The sequence below is a fragment of the Suricata suricatta genome, chromosome 3, assembly GCF_006229205.1.
Source record: "Suricata suricatta isolate VVHF042 chromosome 3, meerkat_22Aug2017_6uvM2_HiC, whole genome shotgun sequence".
Classification (NCBI taxonomy): Eukaryota; Metazoa; Chordata; class Mammalia; order Carnivora; family Herpestidae; genus Suricata; species Suricata suricatta.
The window spans coordinates 133,340,153-133,360,380 of NC_043702.1; the positions used below are offsets into that span (position 1 = coordinate 133,340,153).

General features: G+C 45.6%; 1 protein-coding gene across 3 annotated transcripts in view; it reads left to right on the forward strand.

The window, feature by feature from the left end:
• Nucleotides 1-19,397, forward strand: part of RGS8 (regulator of G protein signaling 8) — a 42,351-nt gene extending 22,954 nt beyond the window's left edge. For 2 of the 3 annotated variants that reach the window (XM_029935242.1, XM_029935245.1), the window contains 2 exons: nucleotides 12,932-13,098; nucleotides 14,338-14,705. In XM_029935242.1, the coding sequence (XP_029791102.1) occupies nucleotides 12,932-13,098; nucleotides 14,338-14,520 (350 nt within the window). In that variant the 3' untranslated portion in view covers nucleotides 14,521-14,705. Of the gene's footprint in view, nucleotides 1-12,931; nucleotides 13,099-14,337; nucleotides 14,706-15,537 lie in introns of those variants that run through there. The other variant, XM_029935243.1, reaches the window with a different exon arrangement.
• Nucleotides 19,398-20,228: the final 831 nt, after the last annotated feature.

A 20,228-nucleotide genomic window follows, 5' to 3' on the forward strand; every position in this document is an offset into this window, starting at 1 on the left:
AGCACCTGGGGTCCTCAACAGGGTCCCACCATGTAGAGAGCTCTTCTCAGGTTCAAACCTCAGAAAGAGAAGAAAGCAACTTTATTTTTTAAACTTTAGAAAGAAAACAAATCTGGGAAGCAAATATTTGGAGCAGTTTGACTTCCAATCAAATTTGCTTACAAGTGCAGGACCAAGCTGAAGAGGTACCATGGAGGTCTGGGAGACAGCCACTTGCTGAGGGCCTCTTTTTTTTTTTTTTTTTTAGCTAACAAATGAAAAATAAAATTGAAATTGCTGGTGACTTTATTAGCCAAGGAAGGATCTCTAATGTGAGTTAATTTGGTATCTTTTACCTGCTCATCCAGGGACAGTTAGACTTGGTGTCTGTGGGCTGTGCTCCTTACAGTGCCCTGGAGGGTTGGTGTGTGTCCGTGTGCGCGCGCCCACCCAGAAGCTTTCCTACCTCTGCAGCTCATACCCAGGACAGCGAAGGCTCCCAGCTTGTGGGAGAATTCTTTTCTGACAGGTTGCAGGAGAGCAGGCACAAAATTGTATGTCTTGGGCTTTGATTTCCTCATGAGGTTCATGTCCAGCTTTTAGCGGGAACTTCAGTCCTGAACTCTGAATCAGTTCAAACTCTGAATCTCCCTCCTTCCTTCCTTCCTCCCTTCTTCTAGTGTGTGTGTGTGTGTGTGTGTGTGTGTGTGTGTGTGTGTGCCGACATAAAAGTTGGATTCATTCCAGTTTTAAGAGGAAGGGGTAGACAGAGTTCTTTTACCTTCCTCTTACCCATTTTTTTTAGCCTGATCCTATACGTGGATGACTGAACACCTCACCCTGGGCATCCATTTGGTCCTTGGCTTTGTTTCATTGTTTGCACAGAGCCTGGAGGGTCTATGCTTACCTGTCCCCGCCAGGCCCAGGGCTGTCGGGCAAGCGGAATAGTACAATTGAAAGCTCTTTTGCATTCACAGAGTATCTACCTCTAAGAAAAGGAGACCAATAAAGACACTGTTATTATTATTATTATTTTTTAATTTCCCAAAATTCTTTGGGATAATGATGGAGACATAGAAAAATATAATGACTTGATCTGGTCACAGAGCAGCCAAGAAGAAAACCCAAAACAAGCAAAAACATCAAAATTATGAGCTAATGAAATTCCTTAATTATTCATCCAAATGGTCATTAGCTTTAGAATGTACAGTTTCACTATCACGTTTCCATTCATTGCATAGCCCTCCCCACATCCTTCTCCAAGCCAAAAAATTCTAGAACAGTGTTACTCAATGTGTGATCCAAGGAAAGCAGCCCTGCAGCTGCTGGGTGCTTTGTAAGAAGTGAAAATTCTGGGGTTCTGTCTCAGACCTACAGAGGCAGAATCTCTAGGGGTGGGCTCAGTAATTTGTGTTTCCTCAAGTCCTCCAGTAATACCGATGCCCACTGAATCTTGAGAAACCCTGCTCTAAAACCTAAGTAAGTAAAGCGATGAATCCAGAGCATCTTGGTGACGCAGGTGGCCTGTGCTTTCCAAGAAACATGTGAGGACTGTGTCCCAGCCTTCCAAAGTTCTGAGGCAGCACAACCTTTTGATGGTATGATGCTACCTACGCAGGAGGTAAGGTGGATGGTGGTCATGGTAAATAATCAAATATGGCAAGTGTGTTTTCTGGATAAATGGAGACTAAGGGTTAGAAAGAGATATGTGAAGTAGACATGGATGGAAAACAAGTGTCTCTTCTTCTGCCAACCTTTCTACATTGCTGATTCTTATTTGCACCCAGGAATGTGGGTTCATTTAGCCTTTATAGAAAGAGTGCCAGGAATAGATAAGGCAACTATTGAAAGTCTGCTGCAAAAGGTTTGAATGAAAAGCAATTGGATGGGCCTCCAACACCCATTCCGTTGGTGGATTACTGGCTCTGTGACCTTCGGCAAATTACATAATCTCTCTAAACTTCGCTTTCCTCATCTGTTGAAGGGGAATGATAAGCCTTGCCTTGCATAGTTGCTTTCAGAATTAAATGTGGTTATGGTTGTGAAATGCTAAGCATGATAACATGATGTAGAGGGGCTCCACAAAAGAGAACTATTTTGATTATTTTTGTTATAATACAATATTACATTTGTCGAGGAAACAGGAATTCTCTGTCTATATGCTAGAGACGGCATCAGACTCTTTCCACGGGCAGCTGGGGGTTGAACACGAGGGTTGGGCGGGGATGGTATTAGAATTGTGGGGTGGGGGCTTATTCAGATTCTGTAATACCTCACCCTCTTCATGTCATGAGCTTCTGGCAGCCTTTCCTCATCCCTTCCCAATATCCCTTCAGTCTGTATGACAGAATCCCCTGGGGGTGTAGTTTTTAAAAACCCAGCGGGCGAATATGATGTGGTCCCTCTTTGAGATTCAAAGACATTTAATTTTGGGAACCTTTTAGGTGATGGACTGGTGTACCTGGAGTTTTATAACACTTCCCTTGTATTAAAGGAGTCATTTGTGAATGCTTTTACCTATAGGGACATTTTTTGTTTGTCTCCCTTTCAATACAAAACTCCTTGCTAATTTCTTAAATTTTTTTTTTGGGGGGGCGCCTGGGTGGCTCAGTCGGTTAAGCCTCCGACTTCGGCTCAGGTCAGATCTCACATTCGTGGGTTCGAGCCCCGCGTCAGGCTCTGTGCTGACAGCTAGCTCAGAGCCTGAAGCCTGTTTCAGATTCTGTGTCTCCTTCTCTCTCTGACCCTCCCCCTCTCATGCTCTGTCTCTTCTGTATCAAAAATAAATAAAACATTAAAAAATTAAAAAAAAAATTTTTTTTATGTTTGAGAGAGAGAGAGAGAGAGAGAGAGCATGAGTTGGGGAGGGGCTGAGAGAGAGGGAGACACAGAATCTGAAGCAGGCTCCAGGCTCTGAGCTGTCAGCACAGAGCCCAGTGTGGGGCTTGAACTACAAACAGTGAGATCATGACCTGAGCCGAAGTTGGACACTCAACCAACTGAGCCACCCAGGGACGCACTAATTTCTTACAATAATTGCAGATACAGGCACTAGCTTGGTTTTTGTCATTGTTGTTACTTGACCCAGCTTCTGCTTGATAAAATAGAAAAGAACATTGGAATAGGAGTTGTAAGACCCAGTCTGTCCTTAGGCTTCTGCTACCATGTCCTAGGAATAAGAAACCATCCAACCTCAGAGCCGCACCATTTCTTTGTGTCCAATGTAGGCCTTAACCATAGGGTCTCTCAAGTCCTTTCTGGTTCGCAGAGTCTAACACCTGTCAAATCCTACTACTATTGTAACATACCATTTTGCTATATGTACTCTAACAAAGTGAAGATCATTGAAGAAAATTATGTTAATCACAAGCTGAAGTCTAATTAGCATGCCAGTTGCTTGCCAATAAATGTCAGTAACTGGAAATAGTTTGTTCTCTAAATAATCTCTTTACCTAAACCTTGCTAAGCCCTAGTTACTTGTTTAAAAATCTTCATTTTATAGATAACACAAGAGAAAGACTTTGATCCTATTGCTGCTCTCGTCACAAATTTCAAAGTAGTGAACTCGGTCCTGCATCAAAGAGATTTTTGACTTCACCATCAGTATATGTATCCTGGATTTTAGGAACATATTTGCCTTTCTTATCCTCTGACATTGGAATCCACTCACCAGTTTATTTTTTTCTATTGATCAGGGATGCAAGAGAACTCTGTGTTTGGGACAGCACTTTGGTAAACAGAGAGGTCTCCCCCCAAAATCTTTCTTGTGATCCTGTATTTTTCCGAGCTTACAAACTGAGCGAGGCTCCAGCCCACCCCATGCCAGCTGAATCAGGGCTCCTGGACCTTGAACTATTACCTAAGCCACCCTTCCCGCTGCACCAGCTGTACTGCTCATTCATAGTGACCCAGTTTCGGTTCTTATGTAAGCGCCCTGCATCACAGAACTAAGAGGGAGATGCCGGCACCAGGCAGCACGTGTGGCCATGGGTGGGTATGTTCTTGGAGATTCTGTGCATGCCCGGGGGATGCCAAGATTCTGCTGAGTGTTCCAGGAATTCTGGACATGAGCCTTTCCCTTCCTACACTAGATAGACACTAATTTTTTAAATAACTGTGTAATGTTCATAGAGCCTTGACTTTCTTAGAGTGTCATACAAAGAAAACCAAAGTGAAATTTTTTAAAAAATGAAAAAAAAAAGACAGATACTCCTGATTCTCTCTCATCTTCCTGAACTGTTCACCACCCACCACCTTTAAGTTATCAGGATTGATTTGGGGCATTAGGTATGTTTATTCTGTATGATGACACCTTAAGCCACCAAAATACAGGCATCATGGTCACTAACAGGCATGTTAGTGTTGAGCCCTGCATGTCCTAACTCCCCTCACCACCAGAGCTCCATGGAGCAGGTACTGTTAGGATCTGCATTTCACAGATGAGGGAACTTGAGGCACAGAGAGGTTAAGCTAGTGTGTGTCAGAGCCAGGACACAATCCCAGGCAGAGTAGTTTCAGGGGTCAGAGAGGAGACCCTCTTTCCTTCTATTTGGGATCTCTGGGGGTGCTAAAGGGGCAGCCTCCAGTTCCCTGGCTATCTGGGAGGGAACGGGGTCTGGGATGCATAGGGGCCTTGGCTGAGGAGCACATCTAATGCAAAGCAGGTCACAGTGGGAGATGCCAGTAAATGCTCATGAGCCTCTCAGAAATAAACCGGCACCCTTCATTCTAACCAACTGCCGTTTATGGACAACCAAAAGGGAAGGAGAGGGTTCTGATGAAGAAAAGGCAAGAGGAAAAGGAAATAAGGGGCAACAAGGGACAGAGGACAGAAGAAAAGGGAGAGAGGCTGGGAAAAGATGAGGAAGAGTCAGAGCAAGGACCAGACAGACAGTTTGCCAGGAAGAGGTGGGAGGGGATGGAAGGGGGAGGAGAGGATGTAGCTGAGAAGAAAGAATGCCTCTTGCTCTGGTTCCATCCAATTCCTTTGCTGGGTCCCAGAATCCAGAAAGGTGGGCCAGGTGGTCTGTACACAAAGCCCACTCCCACCATCTGTGCTGGGAGGGGGAGGGGCTTCTATCCCTTCTCACTTCCATTGTTCCCAGGTGAAGTTTCTCTTTGCACAGTGACCCTCACCCCTGCCTCCAGAGCCAGCCATGGGAATATGGAGGGTGGTGAGAGATTGGGGTGGAGAGGGGTGGGAGAGCAGAGGAGGAGGGCTGTGGGCAGGCACGGTCTGTGCAGGGCTTTGTGAGCTTTTTCTTTGCCACAATCTGTTCTCTAGACGCGTCTGCTTCTCAGGTCCCGACCCTTCCCATCTCTCCTCAAGCTCTTCCTTTGAAATCCCTGACGAATTTTAAGTGCCATATTTTGCTTTGATTCCTCTCCCACTCTCTCTGAAGCCAGCCCTGGAAATGCAGATGACCGCATTTTTGGGTTGAGGCTGCCTGAAAGCGCTAGGCATCTTTACAAGGTCGCTCAGCCATGCTTTGTTACAGTGTCCCCAGGCCACCGTTGGGGGATGTGCCAGTCTGCTCAGTGTGACGCTGCTGGGTCTCAGCAAGGATGCTCAGGGAGGTGTCAGTGCTGCGGGAAGAGGAGAATTTAGGCCTCAGTTGTCACCACAGATAAGGTGATGGCAGGTGTCCTTTTATGGGAGAATCTGCAGCTCTGTAAGCTAGATGTCACGTTCACCCCACTGTGACGTACTTTCTGGTGATGGCTCAATTTGGGGTTATTGTCCATCCCCGCTTTGGCGGAAGAGATAATGTGAGGCTCTCCGGGATCATGTGAGGAGACACAGGCAGACTGGGCTCTGAAGTCTCACAGATGTGTGTGAATCCACTGTCCTCTGTTACTGGCCAAGTGACTACAAACACTGAACTCAAACTCCAAGTCTCACTTTCCCTCATTGTGAGCTAACATTTATTGACTGCTTGTAATGAGCTCTGTGCACTTTTACCTGGATTGCCTCATTCAGGCCTCAGAACAATCCAATGCAGTAAATCCCAGCATTCTTCCCGTTTTACAGATGATATGATGTGGGCTTCAAGATGTGAGGACACTTTTCTGAGGTTGCACAGATTCGGACCCAGGCAGGCTCTCTAGACTCCAGAAACTCTACCTTGATAATAGGGTTGGTGTGAGGATTGAGTGAGTTGACATATATAGATTGGACAATACAGAATTTGTCCGAGGTAAGTCCTCAGTGTATGGTGGTGACAATGTTGATGAGGAGGAGGACAGAAAACAATCGGCTAAGAGCTGTGTCTGGGGTAGGCATGACTTACAAAGGGAGTGCAGAGCAGAGCACTGACTCTTCTTCAGGGAGAATTAATAAGATCCAACCCCCTCACCTTACAGATGAAGACACTGAGACCTAGAGAAGTCAAATGTGTTGTCCAAGATCATAGAGCTAATTATGGGCATGACTCTGATGAGAAGAGATGATCCCAACTGGGACAGTGGTGCTCCAGTCCCACATGGGACCAGAAGGATTCTGTAGGCTGCCTCAGTGAAGCTGACAGAAAATCATGAGCTGAGTATAAGTTTGCCGTACATTTCCTTCAAATCCCCATTCCCCCTGAGTCCATCTCCACTGCCTCCAATGTAATTTGGTTGCATTCTGTTTCCGATGTCTATCCTCATCTCTAGGTTGTTCTTCTACCCGAGGAACACCTCTGCCTTCCACAGGGACTCTTTCTGTTGCCATCATTCCTGGAAATCTCACCATCCATGGAGTTACTCATGGCCCCCTTGTCTTGGGCTGAGATGGCACTCCTTTCCCCCTCTCCCTCCAGCCACTGCTGGTGCAGGCATCTTTTGGACCCCACCATGATGCAGAGCTAGAGATAAGACTCCTGACTCACATAAGAACACTGGCTTTATAGTTTGGTATCCATGCCACTTACTAAGCATGTGACTTCGGGCAAGTTATTTAACTTCTCTAAGCTTCATGTATTTACTGTAAATTGTAATAATATCAGGACCTGTGCTATAAGTTTGCAATGTGGAGCAAATGCCAGAGGTACATAAAGCATTTAGTGCAGTGTCTGGCCCAAAGTCCGTGCTCAATCAATGTCTGCAGTGGTTGTTTTCAAAATTCCTTCTCTAACTTCAACTTTTTCAAACCTCCTATTTATCCTTCTCCCCTTTTCCTATGTTTCAATGTTTAGATCCTAAATCCTGCTCTTCTCTGGGTTTAAGCTTTATTTACCAACCTGGACCTGATGGTCCTTTCTTTGACTGAGAGGCACATCCCCAAACTACAAGTTCTTGCTCCCTTGTCCAGGATCATATCCTTGTTGTAACATTGTCCAGGAATTGGACCCGAGGCCGTTTCAAGTGTTTGCTTGTTTCTTACCATGTTCCTATTCATTTTTCCAAAGTAGCTTTTCTCAACCCTTCCCAAACCCTACAGCACACATGGGACTTACAATTATTCAATTAATTATTTTAAATGATTGCTCACTACATGTGACCCTAAACTAGCTTTTGAGTTCTGTGAGGTGGCGACTTCATTTGATTTACTCATGTCATATCCTCAAAACCTAGCACACGGAGGCAGAACACCTTTACAGGGACTTCACCCCAAATTAATGAAGATCAAGGCTGTTTATACTTGTGCATCTCAAATATGTCCCTTCCCCAACCAGTTCTTTCCATCTTCATCCACCCTACTTTTTTCCCTCTGCTTTTGATTTTAAGAAACACAAGTTCTTCTACCTCTTCTTGGTCCCCCTCCTTCTTTAGGATTTGCCTTCACCAGATATATTCTTTGGTTTCTTTAATCTTTTATCTTCCCTTGCTCTTTTCCCTCTGCCTGCAAACACATCTGGAAAGATCTTGCTTTGGAGTCATAGGGACCTGGTAGGGAAACTTGGCTTTTCTTGCCAGCTGTATAACTGGGACATTGCTTCGACTTCTGGAAGTAAGCTTTCATATCTTCATTTGGAAAACGAGAGTGCTTCTATCCATAGATCAGCATTGTTGTGAAAATAAATTGAGCTAGTGTTTGCAAAATCCCCAGCAAAAAGTATGGCATATAGTAAACAGATAAAACTCCCTGTCCCAAATCCTAAATAAATATATAAAAATAAAACCCTACTATCCCTAGGTCCCACCACCTTCTCCATCTAAAATCAGACAGGAACTCCTTCATTTTCCTGCACCCAAACCAGAAAGTTCCCAGTATACACACGCAGCCCTTTCTCTTTCTTTCCATCATAATTATGTTCTCAGGCTTATTTCTCTACCTTCCTAGGAGTAACATTTTATTAGTTAAACTCTTTCTTCCCTTTGATTTCAACTCCTTCTATTCAACCAGTCTTTTCTGATTAGATCAACATCAAACATACTCAAGACTATCTTACAAAACAAAACAAAAACCACAAACACAGAAAACCCTATTTTTTCCTGACCTCCTGTTTCCTTTTCATAAAGCTATCTGATCCTCCTATTCCCCTTCTTGCAAGAGACATCTGAGTTAACTGTTTCTGCTTCCTCTCCTCTCATTCACCACCACGCTCACCACAGTGTGCCCAGGGTCCCCAGCACACCACTAAAGCTGCTCCCTCCTGTGGTTGCTGAATCTCACCACCTAATCCAACAGCCACACCTTAGACATAGCGAGCTTGACCTCTGGGTAGCACTGGACATGTGGCCACTTCCTCCTCCTTGAAATGTTCACTTCCCTGGCTTTTTCCAGCACTTCTTCTGTCTCTATCCATCTCTCTGGCTCCTTCACAGACCTCTTGATGTATCTTACAAGTAGGCTCAAGAATTGTCCATATTATTTTTTAAATGTTTATTTATTTAATAAATAAAGAGAGTGAGAGCAGGGGAGAGGCAGAGAAAGAGAGAGAGAGAGAGAGAGAGAGAGAGAGAGAGAGAGAGAGAGAGAGAATCCCGGCAGGCTCCGTGCTGTCAGTGCAGAACCCAACTTGGAGCTTGAACTCTCGAACCATGAGATCATGACCTGGGCCAAAATCAAGAGTCAGATGCTTAACTGACTGAGCCGCCCAAGTGCCCCAATAATTGTTTACATGATGATGATGATGATGATGATGATTAAACACTAGTCTTATTGAACTATTTCTAATTACTGAAATGTTCTTAATTCTAGGCCTTCACTTGTGTGGCTCCCCCTAACTGCAATTCTCTTCGCCACCTTCTCTTCCCTTCTTTCACTTAGCTTCCTTCTCCTCAACTTCACATCTCAGCTTTGAAGGTTCTCGCTCCTGCACATCTTGCCTTTCCTCCATAGGTCTGGCTCAGGCACCCCTCCTGGGTACTTTCCCAGCAACCTCTGGTTTCCCTGTCATATCACTTTTCATGTATACCATAATTACCAAATTATGTTTTCTTGGCTCAAATTGCCCTTTCACTGTAAGTTCTGAGGGCTTTGTTGTGCCTGTTTTTAGCACCTTGCAGAATGCCAGAGTCTCATAATGGGTGTATGAATTAGTGAATGAATGGGTAGAGGTGGCATTATTGCTATTTTGGATTGGGGATTAGTATCCCTTATATTTATAATGCTACATAGAATTACTTGCATGAACTCAGTCAAGCCCCTCCTCCAAGCTTCTTCCTTCTATAAAATTGAGAAAAGTGCAGCAATATTCCTGAGGGCACTTTGCAGGTAATCTCTCCTTTTTAATCTGCACAAAGGCCCAACAAAGTTGAGACTTTGATGAAAGGAGATAATGTCTGCATCTCATCTAGCATGGATGGTTTCCCTAGCAGGATTCTCTTCACCAGTGCCGTCAGTGAAGGCAGAAAGGTAATGTTCCTTCTTTATCTGTAATTTGATTCACGTTGCTCACAGCGCTTGTTTTTGCTTGATGGAAAACAACACAAAACCTATCATTAACCACAAACCTTGAAAGCTTTGCCATTCAAGGTATTTAGTCTCTTCTGATTTAAAAACAACAGGTTCTTCCAAGTTACTCTTCCAAGTCACTTTGAATTTACCCTTTTAATGTTTTTTTAAGATATTTATTTATTTTTGAGGGAGAGAGAGAGCAGGGGGTGGAGGGAGGTAGAGAAGAAGGGAGACACAAAATCCAAAACAAGCTCCAGACTCTGAGCTATCAGCATAGAGCCCAATGCAGGGCTTGAACTCACCACCATGAGATCATGACCTGAGCCGAAGTCAGATGCTCAATCAACTGAGCCACCCAGGTGCCCCTGAATTTACTCTTTTAGATAAATGCACAGTGTTTTAGCATCCTCTCTCTGCCCTTTCCTTCCCACCCCCTGCCCACAGCAGAGGAGCAGCAGGAGAAGGCCTTTGGCCTGTGGTCCTCACATCCTCCTTGCATCCACTGATAGTGTCCATCCCACTGCTCAGAGACCACCGTGCTGAGCCAGCTCTGCCTTGGCTCTCATGGGGCACTGAGTCTCCTTCCAGGCTTCCATAGCTCCAAATGATATTCCATCCAACCTCTCCCTCTAGCCTCTGCTACAGGGGCCCCTTCTTCAAGCAATGAAAATCTCCTGGCAGGCAGGCTAGCTCTCAGGTCTGTGTTTCTTGAAGCCGGTGGAAACTTCTGGATCACCTCCATAAGAACTTGGAGGAGACAAGGTATGGAAAAAAGAGCGTCCACAAGGGATTTTATGAGCAGAGATTTCATGACCTGTTTTCTGATATATTTTGTGCATTCGTAGTTTATAAAAGAAACCATTGAATGAATGATTCTCTGGCCATCCTCTGCCTAATCATTGCCATGGTAGTGTTTCATGCTGTCTTTGATTCTCATTTTATCTTGGATTTCAACTCTCTCCTCAGGAGTTTGAAACACAATATAGGAATGAGGGTGAGTGGAGCCCTGAGTCAACCTCTCATAGGAGTCTAACCTTTGTTACTCCCCTCTCCCTTCCCTGGCACAGGAGCAATTTTATTTCCAACCTGCCTAATTGGAAACAATATTACATCATATTCTGCTTTCTCCATACTCCTTGTCTTAGAGGACTATATGTCTTGTCTTAAGGTGACCGTATGTCCTGATTTTTGCCTGTGGTAGTCATGGTTTAAGCCCATTGTCTCTGTGTAATTAATAGGCATGCCCCTCTTCACTCTTAAAAATGTCCTGGCTTAGATGGTAAATTTCATGGCTATCCTGCTTTTGTTAAACACTTAAAACTCAGGCCTCCAGACTTAGATTTCTTTTTGATTTAAAGTTTGGGTTTGAAAATTGCTTCAAGACCCATTTATACCTCAGTTTCCTGGCTCTTGCAGGGAAAGTCTTGGTTTTTATGACTGTTGTTCTAGCAAGGGCATTATAACATCTATTTTATATTTTTTAATGTTTATTTTTGAGAGAGAGAGAGAGAGAAAACACACTGGGGGAAGGGGAAAGAGGGGGGAAGATACACAATCTGAAGCAGACTTCAGGCTCTGAGCTGTTAGCACAGAGCCTGACATAGGGCTCAAACTCATGAATTGGAGATCATGACCCAACGCGAAATCAAATGCTCATCTGACTAAGCCATCCAGGTGCCTCATAATATCTATTTTAAAGACAAATATGCCCAATGACTTTTTAATTAGGAGAAATGAAAATGTTTCACAAAAGTAAAAACAAACATTTAAATATAGCAATAGCACAGTGCGACCAATCCATGATGCTGGGCAGCACATTGTCCTGGTGCACATTGGTGGGCCGCAGAAGCTCAGGTGATCTCATCCCTCAGAATTAAGAACTGTTAACATATTGTCCTTTTGAAAAATTTTAGAAAAGAAAAAAAATGTTGTAGCCAGAGTCTTTTTTTTTTTTTTTTAATTAGAGAGAGAGAATGGCAGAGGGGCAGAGGGAGAGGGAGAGGGAGTGAGAATCCCAAGCAGGCTACACACTCAGCACAAAGTCTGACTCAGGGCTTGATCTCACAATGGTGAGATCATGACCTGAGCTGAAATCAAGAGTCAGAACCTTAATCGACTGAGTTGCCCAGGTGCCCCCAGAGTCATTTTTAACCAATGCAGTCACTTTATTCTAGGCCATGTCTGCCTATCCCTTGAGGACAGTTTGTAGAAAGCTGTAGCTCTTATTTGGTTAGTGAAGAGTGTGTTGAGGGTTAAGATAATTCATAAAATATATTTTAATACAAAAACATTAACTGAGTATATAGGCAATCAATGAATGCGGTTTTCCAAATCTATGTGGTAACGTTGCTCATCTTATTCTGATTAGAAGCTTTGTTTCGGCAACATGCATGACATTGATTTAAAATAATGAAAAGATGTATTCATCATTAAGTCATTTGGGAGAAAATTATAATTAATCTGAATTAAAACATGTAATTTGATAAGCAAGATCTTTTAAAATAAAGTATCCATGGGATGAACCATTGAAACATGGGGCCTCAAAGACCTTTAGTTTTTTAAAAGAGGCTGGGGACCTTGTGCAGGTAATTGAATGGCGTCAGTGACTTTTAGTAGGGTGTTTACTTTCAGACATTTTTCTGGTAGTAGTGAAGGATTTGCCCTGAGGCATTCACAGCCTCCCCTGGTTTGTCTTGTAATAGATTGTTATTTCAGGGTAGTTGACTTGGACTAGGGTATGGAATGCATTACAAATATCACTTTGGCCTAATTAGAGACACAGGCTCATCAGGAGACTCAGGGGACAGCTGACTCTGCATTAGGGGACAGGCAATGACCACTGAAGGCTGATGAGCAGTGACCAGGGCTTCCCATAGTCATCATTACTATGGTTTCCTAAATGTTTCTCCCTACTATCACTCTGATCCTTGAGTGGGAAGCAGAGCCTGCCTCCGAGGGTACCTGTGTGTTTAAGGGGTAGGATCTTCAAGAGAATGTGGAGGAGCAGTGGGGGTTGGACAATAAGGGCCAGTTTCACATTATTACTACTTTTCTCTCTTTCTTCTACAGTTCATGAGCTTAAGCCTCTTCCTATCTCTCTCTTACCTTTCACCTCCCCCACACCCACAGATGGGGTGGCCGCCTTCCGCGCCTTCTTGAAGACCGAGTTCAGCGAGGAGAACCTAGAATTCTGGCTGGCCTGTGAGGAGTTCAAGAAGACCAGATCAACGGCAAAACTAGTCTCCAAGGCCCATAGGATCTTTGAGGAGTTTGTGGACGTGCAAGCTCCCAGGGAGGTGTGTTGGCGGTGGTGAGAGTCTTATAAGACCCCTATCCATGGCTCCTGGCTTACCTCTCTTTGTGGGAGTTTGAGCCAGTCTTGATGGGGACTGTCTTCTGAACTGAGTCTCACCACTCTGATGGCTCTTAATGAAAAAAGGATCACTTCTAAGGTGCAGAACCCAGGGCTTCTAAAAAGGAGCTCTATTAGGAGTGTTTTAGCTGTTGGTCAAACATGTGCCTGCAGGACTTGTGTTTCTGTAGGGATTCTGTCAGGGATAGATGCCGTTGAATCCATGTTAGTTTTCCTAGTGGAAGGCAGCATGGCTTAATGGGATGAGCATCCACTTTGGAATCTTATTCCAGTCTCAGCTCCACTAGTTACTAGCTGTGTGGTCTTAGCCAAGTTACCTAGTCTCTCTGAATCACATTTGCCCTCATGTGAAAGTATATATATCACTTACCTTACAGTACTACTCTGAGTATCAGGGATAAAGCACCTAGTCAACATCTGTCACTGCTTATTAATGAGTCATTACCATCATATATTATTTTATAATAAGTTATTATCATTTATAGTAATAAAATGGATTTCTATATATAGTTGTGCTGAGTTATAAAACAGAATTTAATCGGGAGGGTTTTATAGAAGAAAAATATTTGCTGTCTATGAGTTTTGGTGCATTATGTACCTAAGACACTTCAATTATATGCTTTGACTTGGGAGGTAGGAGGTCTTTGCCCAGTGCCCAGGATGCTGTAGGCTCTTTATAATGCTGCTTAGAACAAAGATGTCCACTCTAATCATAATCTCTCCTCCTGAGGCATTTGTTTCTTTAGTAGTTAAGAATGAACAAGAGGGTAAGCTTACTTTAGGGAATCCACATTAATACTTACCTTCAGTCTCACCCTTTGCTTGACATCATGAAGACCCCTGGATTAGGCATTACGTGATTTGGGATTTTGCCTTGGCTCTGTTACTAACTTTCCATACTGCTTTAGAGCAGCCTTTTAATATCTCTTTTCTTCAGTGTCCTTATCTGTAAATTGGGACGAAGAATATCTGGCCTTCAGATCTCACAGGATTCTTGCTGGGATTAAAAGGGATAACCTCCATGAAAACAGTTTGACAAGCATGAATAAGCTTACAACATGTATAAGATACTGTCATTAATAATTATTACATAGCTCGGAGCCATTGCCAGGCACCTTGGCCCTTGAGGGCCTGTGACCATGCTCTCTGTTTGTGTCTCCAGGTAAATATAGACTTCCAGACCCGAGAAGCCACGAGGAAGAACATGCAAGAGCCATCCCTGACTTGCTTTGACCAAGCACAGGGAAAAGTACACAGCCTCATGGAGAAAGACTCTTATCCCAGGTTCCTGAGGTCCAAAATGTACTTAGATTTGCTGTCCCAAAACCAGAGGAGGCTCAGTTAGACCTCAGATGGGGACTCTTGGAGATCACTGGCTTCCCCCCCACCCCTTGCTGCCAAGACCATATTCTAATGTGAAATGTCATAGGTGTTCAAAAAGCAGTGGCGTTTAGGTTGGGAGCCTGGGGATGAGGAATGGATGAACGGCCATTCCGAAGTTAAGATCTAGTCACCAGAGCTTGGACTCTATTCCATTTATCCATATTTGTGTTTTGGTTAGCGGTAGCACCTTGCTGCTGTTACCCTCCTTCTGGGTCAGCAACTTGCCCTTATAATGCCTTGGGTCATTTCCGCTGAGAAGGCAGATTTGCTATGCTGGGCTAATGTGTAAATAATGCAAATGCAATTTCCACCACTTCCACACCCTCCTCAGTTAGGATTCCTGACTCTAACTTGTACTATATCCCTGTGAGGAATAGCTAGAGGACTCCGGCTCACCTAGGTGATTTGCTGTCACAATATAATGGCCAGTCCTAGGTGCTGGGACCTCATAGTGTAGGAGAGAGATTTGTGGGGAATACCAGGTTTCTTGTGCTATCATTGACAGGTGGCCTCTGAGAGAAGGAGTAACCTCTATGGAATTGGCTATTTCTTCCATTTCCATTGGACCAGTATGAAAAGCTGTCATCACTGTCCATCTTAGCCTAGGAAAATCACAAGACATTTTTACCCTCGCAATTCCATAAAGGGTTTTGGGAGATGTCTTACATGATTTCTGATGTGATCTGCTTTTAAGAAAGATACAACTTGAAAATCTTCCTTGATTCTACCAAGAAGTATTCCAGAATACTTCTGAATGCCCAGGGAACATAGCACCAGTAGACTTTTGTGCAGTGGGGTGCCATATAACCTTTCTGTTGCTTCATGTATTCTCTGCCCTCACCTCCCTGTGGCATCACACATCACTGATCTCTTAGGATGACAAGAGAGCTTGGCAAAGGGAGGTGAATTCCCACAGCATGGACAGCTTTCATGGTGCCTAATACTTTCCTTGTCTCTCCCTGTCCCCTCTTCCATGCAGGTCATGTAATTATGATGGGGGAGAATGGGAACTTAGGCTGTAACTCTTCAGCTCGCTTCTTGGGAGCATGCTTTTGTAGAGAGGTCTCTCTCATGAGGGCCATCTTGGTTATTCAGCAACTTCCTTCTTGATCTCTGACCTTTTGGGATTGAACATGGAACAGGAGGTGAGGCTAAGATCACTGTGAACATCTGGCTATGGAGACTTTTCCTAAAATGCTTTCATGGTACCCTGAGGCTCCTTTGGGAAATGTGTCAGGATACTCTTCCTTGGAGGATGAGCACAAAGCACTCTAGCTGCCTGAGAAAAATTTACACAGATTTACAGTGCCAGGGATATGAATCCTCAGCAGAGAGATGGGAGAGTAGAAGAGGAGCCTGGAAGAGGCTGGTCTCCAGGTGGACCAAATCGTAGAGAATATTGTGGAGGTACTACTGGGGTAATTCACAGCTGATGGATTTGGATTCATTGCAGATTTCCAAAACGTTCAGCTTGATTAAATGAGATAGCTCTGATTAGACATCATCTCTGGAGTGTAGGTGATTGAGAACTGGGCTGAAGCATTCTCCTTTTGTGGGGTGATGGGCCTCTTTAGGTACACAGGATTCCAGCGTTTGCATTCCTCTCCAGTAACTTTGTGCATCTCTTCCTTCTTTGGCTGCAGCTAGACAAGTTCAAGAAGGCTCTTGAGTCCACTGGTGTTAGGGTCCATCGTCCTGCCATGACACGTTGTATCTGTAAGTGAGGGCTGGTGAGTCTGTCTGAACCATCAAGGAGCAAGAGAACATGTACCTCCTAGCCCTCACACTGAAGCATTCTGTGAAATCTCATGTTCAAGAACTCTGAAGCCTCAAATAGGTGTTGTTAGTTAGATCAGGTAGTGTTCCCCTGCCCCCACTGATTAAAAAAAAAAAAACCAAAAAAAAAAAAAAACCCATTCTTAGCTAAAGCTGCCGGAATTAATTTAATGATCAAATTCTTGAACAGGGTATTTTAAACATTGTTTACATATGAAATGTACATCTGCTGCCAACTCTTCTGTTGAATATGAGGTGCATGTAGATTGGAATGGCACAGAGTTATGGAAAAATGAAATGTTTCAGAGGGGCCTTTTTACCACTTCCATTATCCCCAGGAGAAGTCTGAACAAGACTGTAGTGCAGTGGCCTCACCTGAGGCCTTGAGTTCTTGCCAACCATTGGCGGAATGAAGGCTGCAGATGGCGGTGCCGTGGCGCCCGGTGACTTCCTCCCACAATGGGGAGGTGTGAAGGACCAAGCTTGGGTATCCTGAATTTTGCCGCTATTTGAGTGTACGTGGGCATGTGTCTGTGTGTTGAGGAACGTGATGGCTATATTTATGGTACTCCCATGGAGTGTTTGCGTGCGTGCGTGTGTATGTGACCATTGTGAGCATGAGTCCAGGACATCACAGAGACCGTCTTCCCATGGGGTGGAGCTGTCCTCACACCCTTTCTGTCCTGCTTCCCACAGAAGGCACAGAGCTCTCTGCTCGGATGCCTACATTCAGGCACTTAGGTCATGCCAACCCAGATTTTGGTCTGTGATGAAACAAAGAGAAATGTTTACAACATCTAGAGCAATATCAAAGCATACCTCATCCCTGACCTTCCATGTCCCCCAGTCCTTGCCCTCTTGCCCATCTCCTCTTCCACAAGCCCTCATTCCCCTTGCTAAGTGGGCATCTGCAGGTGCCATTTCTTCCATTTAAGGTCTTCCTTTTGTCCTCATGCCGGGCTTGTGCTGTGGACTGCCTTCTGGGCTTGAGGCTTGCTCTGGGCCTGGGACCTCTGAAGACCCAGGGCAAGCCAGAGCAGGAGGCCAGGTAGAGCTGTAATCTTTAGGACTGCTCTCCACCCCCAAGTGGCCTTTTGGTCCCACTTGAGTGTCAACCTGTTTTTAGGCTAGTGTGAGATTTCTCGTTGCCTTTGGCAAACCAAAATCAGTGACAACCATTCATAGCCCTGGGGCACCTTTGGGGTGAGGAAGGATCCTCTGAGCATGCCCAGGCTCACCCAGAAAACCTGTAACAACTGCTAATTCCCAGGGGGCACACCCAGAGATGCTGATCTGAAACACCAGGGTGGGACCCAGAAAATGGCATTTTTAATCAGTTCCCACAGACCATGCTTTGAAAGAAAGATGGTCTAAGATGGTGGCTCCCACCATTGACTGCTCATTGGAATAACCTGGGGAGTTTTAAAACCTAAATGTCCAGGTCCCACCCCACAACAGCTTGGGACCGGGAGCCAAGACATCAGTAGTTTTTAAAGCTCCCCAAGTGGTTCCATGTGCAGATGAGGTTAGGAAGCACTGGCCTGGGGAGTGAGGATGAGCAGAGCTGAGCTTATAAAAAGGTGTGGCCAACAGGGCTGGAGCATGCCCAGATGCAAACAAGCGCAACAGCCTGGAGCCCGCCAGCCCTGAGCTTGATTTTCGGAGGCTGTCTCTGGGCTGTCTCAATCTGATTTGCTCCTTTGAGACCAAAGTGTTCCAGCTGCATGCAGAGTTAAGCAGCAGGTATGCCAATGGCGGGGGGCTCTGGCGGGCATTTGAGAGAGGTTCTCCCACTCATCCTGAGTCTCATTCACAGTGCTTCCTCCAAGTTCGCTTCCTGGGCTGCTCCCTCGTCTGTTTGCTCTCATGCACTCTGTGTTTGGTTGTCTGCGTTAGGTTGTACCTCTGCATCCAAGGCCATGAGAGGTGGTGGTAGTTGGAGCTCAGGTAGCAGGTGAAGGGTGTGTTGGGGTAATAACAGTGGTCGCAACTTCCAGGTTTCTCAGTGGAGGGTGTCCCACCCCCGGAATATCACGCTCTTCGGGGCTTCCTTTTCCAAGGCCATGGTGGGGCTTCAGTGCCGGCTGTTAGCCCTCACAACTGCCTCTTTGGTCTCAGGCCGGGTGGGCAGCTGAAAGTTCCTAGTTGATTTTATTCTCTGGTGCTTCCCTCCCCGGAACTTGCTGCTCTGAATAAACCAAAGCTGTGAAACGGTGTTCTGCCCAGGCTGCAGGCCCAGCCTCCGGGTGCGGGCCCGGGCTGTGCACCTGCCCCGGGCCCTGGACTGTGAGGGAAAGACACGAATCCATCGTGTTGAGAGCTAGGGGGGTGGGGGTGGGGGGCGGCGAGATGAAGAGGAAGGAGCCGGGTGGGAAAGAGAAATGGCTGAGGTGCTGGCTGGCTCTCCACAAAGCAGAAGGGAGAGGTGAAAAGCCGTACAGGCAGAGGCAGAGATGGTCCCCATTGACACGAACGCCCAGAACCGTCCCCACCCTGTCCGTGCCTGCTTCCAAGCAAAGCAGAGGAAGCTGATTTTCCACCCTACACTGTCAGTTAGTGGGCTGAGCATCAGCCCTCATTAAGTATGCATCTCTCCGGGTCAGAAGCAGGAGAGGCACAAAAGTCACCCCTGCCTTGAGAACCTGTGCCACCTAGCCTGAGATCGTGGAGGAAGAAGCCAAGAGCAGAAATGTCTTCCTGTCCCTGTGGCCTCTTGGGACTGCCCAGGGATGCCGTGGACCAAGATGGGAGGCTGCAGGACGGGGCCACTGGCCTTCCCAGGTTTGGGATCCAGGCCCTCTCGATAAACTGCTCCCTTGTTTGATTGTTACTCCCTTTGGACCCTTGGGCCCCTTCGGCCGCTCGCGCGCTCCAGCCGCGGTAGCATTAGCTGAGTCACACGGCGCGCACAACAGATCTGTAGCCGCTCATCTGCCATGTAAGCTGCTTGGCTGATGGAGTCCTCACTGAGTTGTCTCATTACTGTGCAAAGTGGAATAATGTCATTCACCTTAACTGTAAACAAGGCTGTGAGAACATAATAAACAGACCCTGAACACACTGCCCTTCGCTCTCTGCCCACATTTCTGGCCAGCTGACTGTTTTTGAGGAGACGCTTCACATAACACACGGACTCCCCCAGGGGGGCACGTGGCCTCCGCAGGCAGGGGCTGGCACAGGGCTGGCCATCAGGAAAAGCAGCCCAGTGGGTGGGGAATGGTTTGGGATAGTGCGGGGGTGGAGAGTGACTTGGGTTACCAGGGTGGCTTTGGAACTGTAAAGTGCTATACAAATACGAGGTGGTGTTTTTATTAGCACCACCTACCGCTTGAAATACAGGGAGAGAAAAGGCTGAGGGATGGTTTATATGTTTGTTCAGCTGAGCAATCTGAAAATGGAGGGGGTTGTTCTTGCTCATGACTGCACCGCACTTTATACAATCCGTGTGTCCCTGAAAAGTGTGCTTTAGTCATCAAGCCTTTGAGTGTCTCTGATGATCGGGTCCGTGGAGGGGACTGAAGAAGAAGAAGGTGCAATGTTTGCTTGTAAAAGCTCATTTTGCAGGTGTGGGGAAAAACTAGAGATACACAAAATATTAATAATCCAGATCATTAAAATGCACCAGAGAAGGTCTGTCTTTAAAGGAAACCGGAGGTTTCTTCACAGGTGGAATGCTTTGGGTTAAATGAAAAAGCCTTTTGTAATGCAAACGATCACTCCCAAATTCCAGTGTTGTGGGCTGGGCTTTGAATGGTAACAGGAACCTGCTGCTGGGGAGGGTGTGTGATTGGTTCCTCTCTTTCCAGCTACGCCCCCTACCCTTATTGACACTTGGGTTTCTGACCCTTCCAGAACTGAGAAGGGCAGGGAAAGAAGAGAGAGATGGAGCAAGGG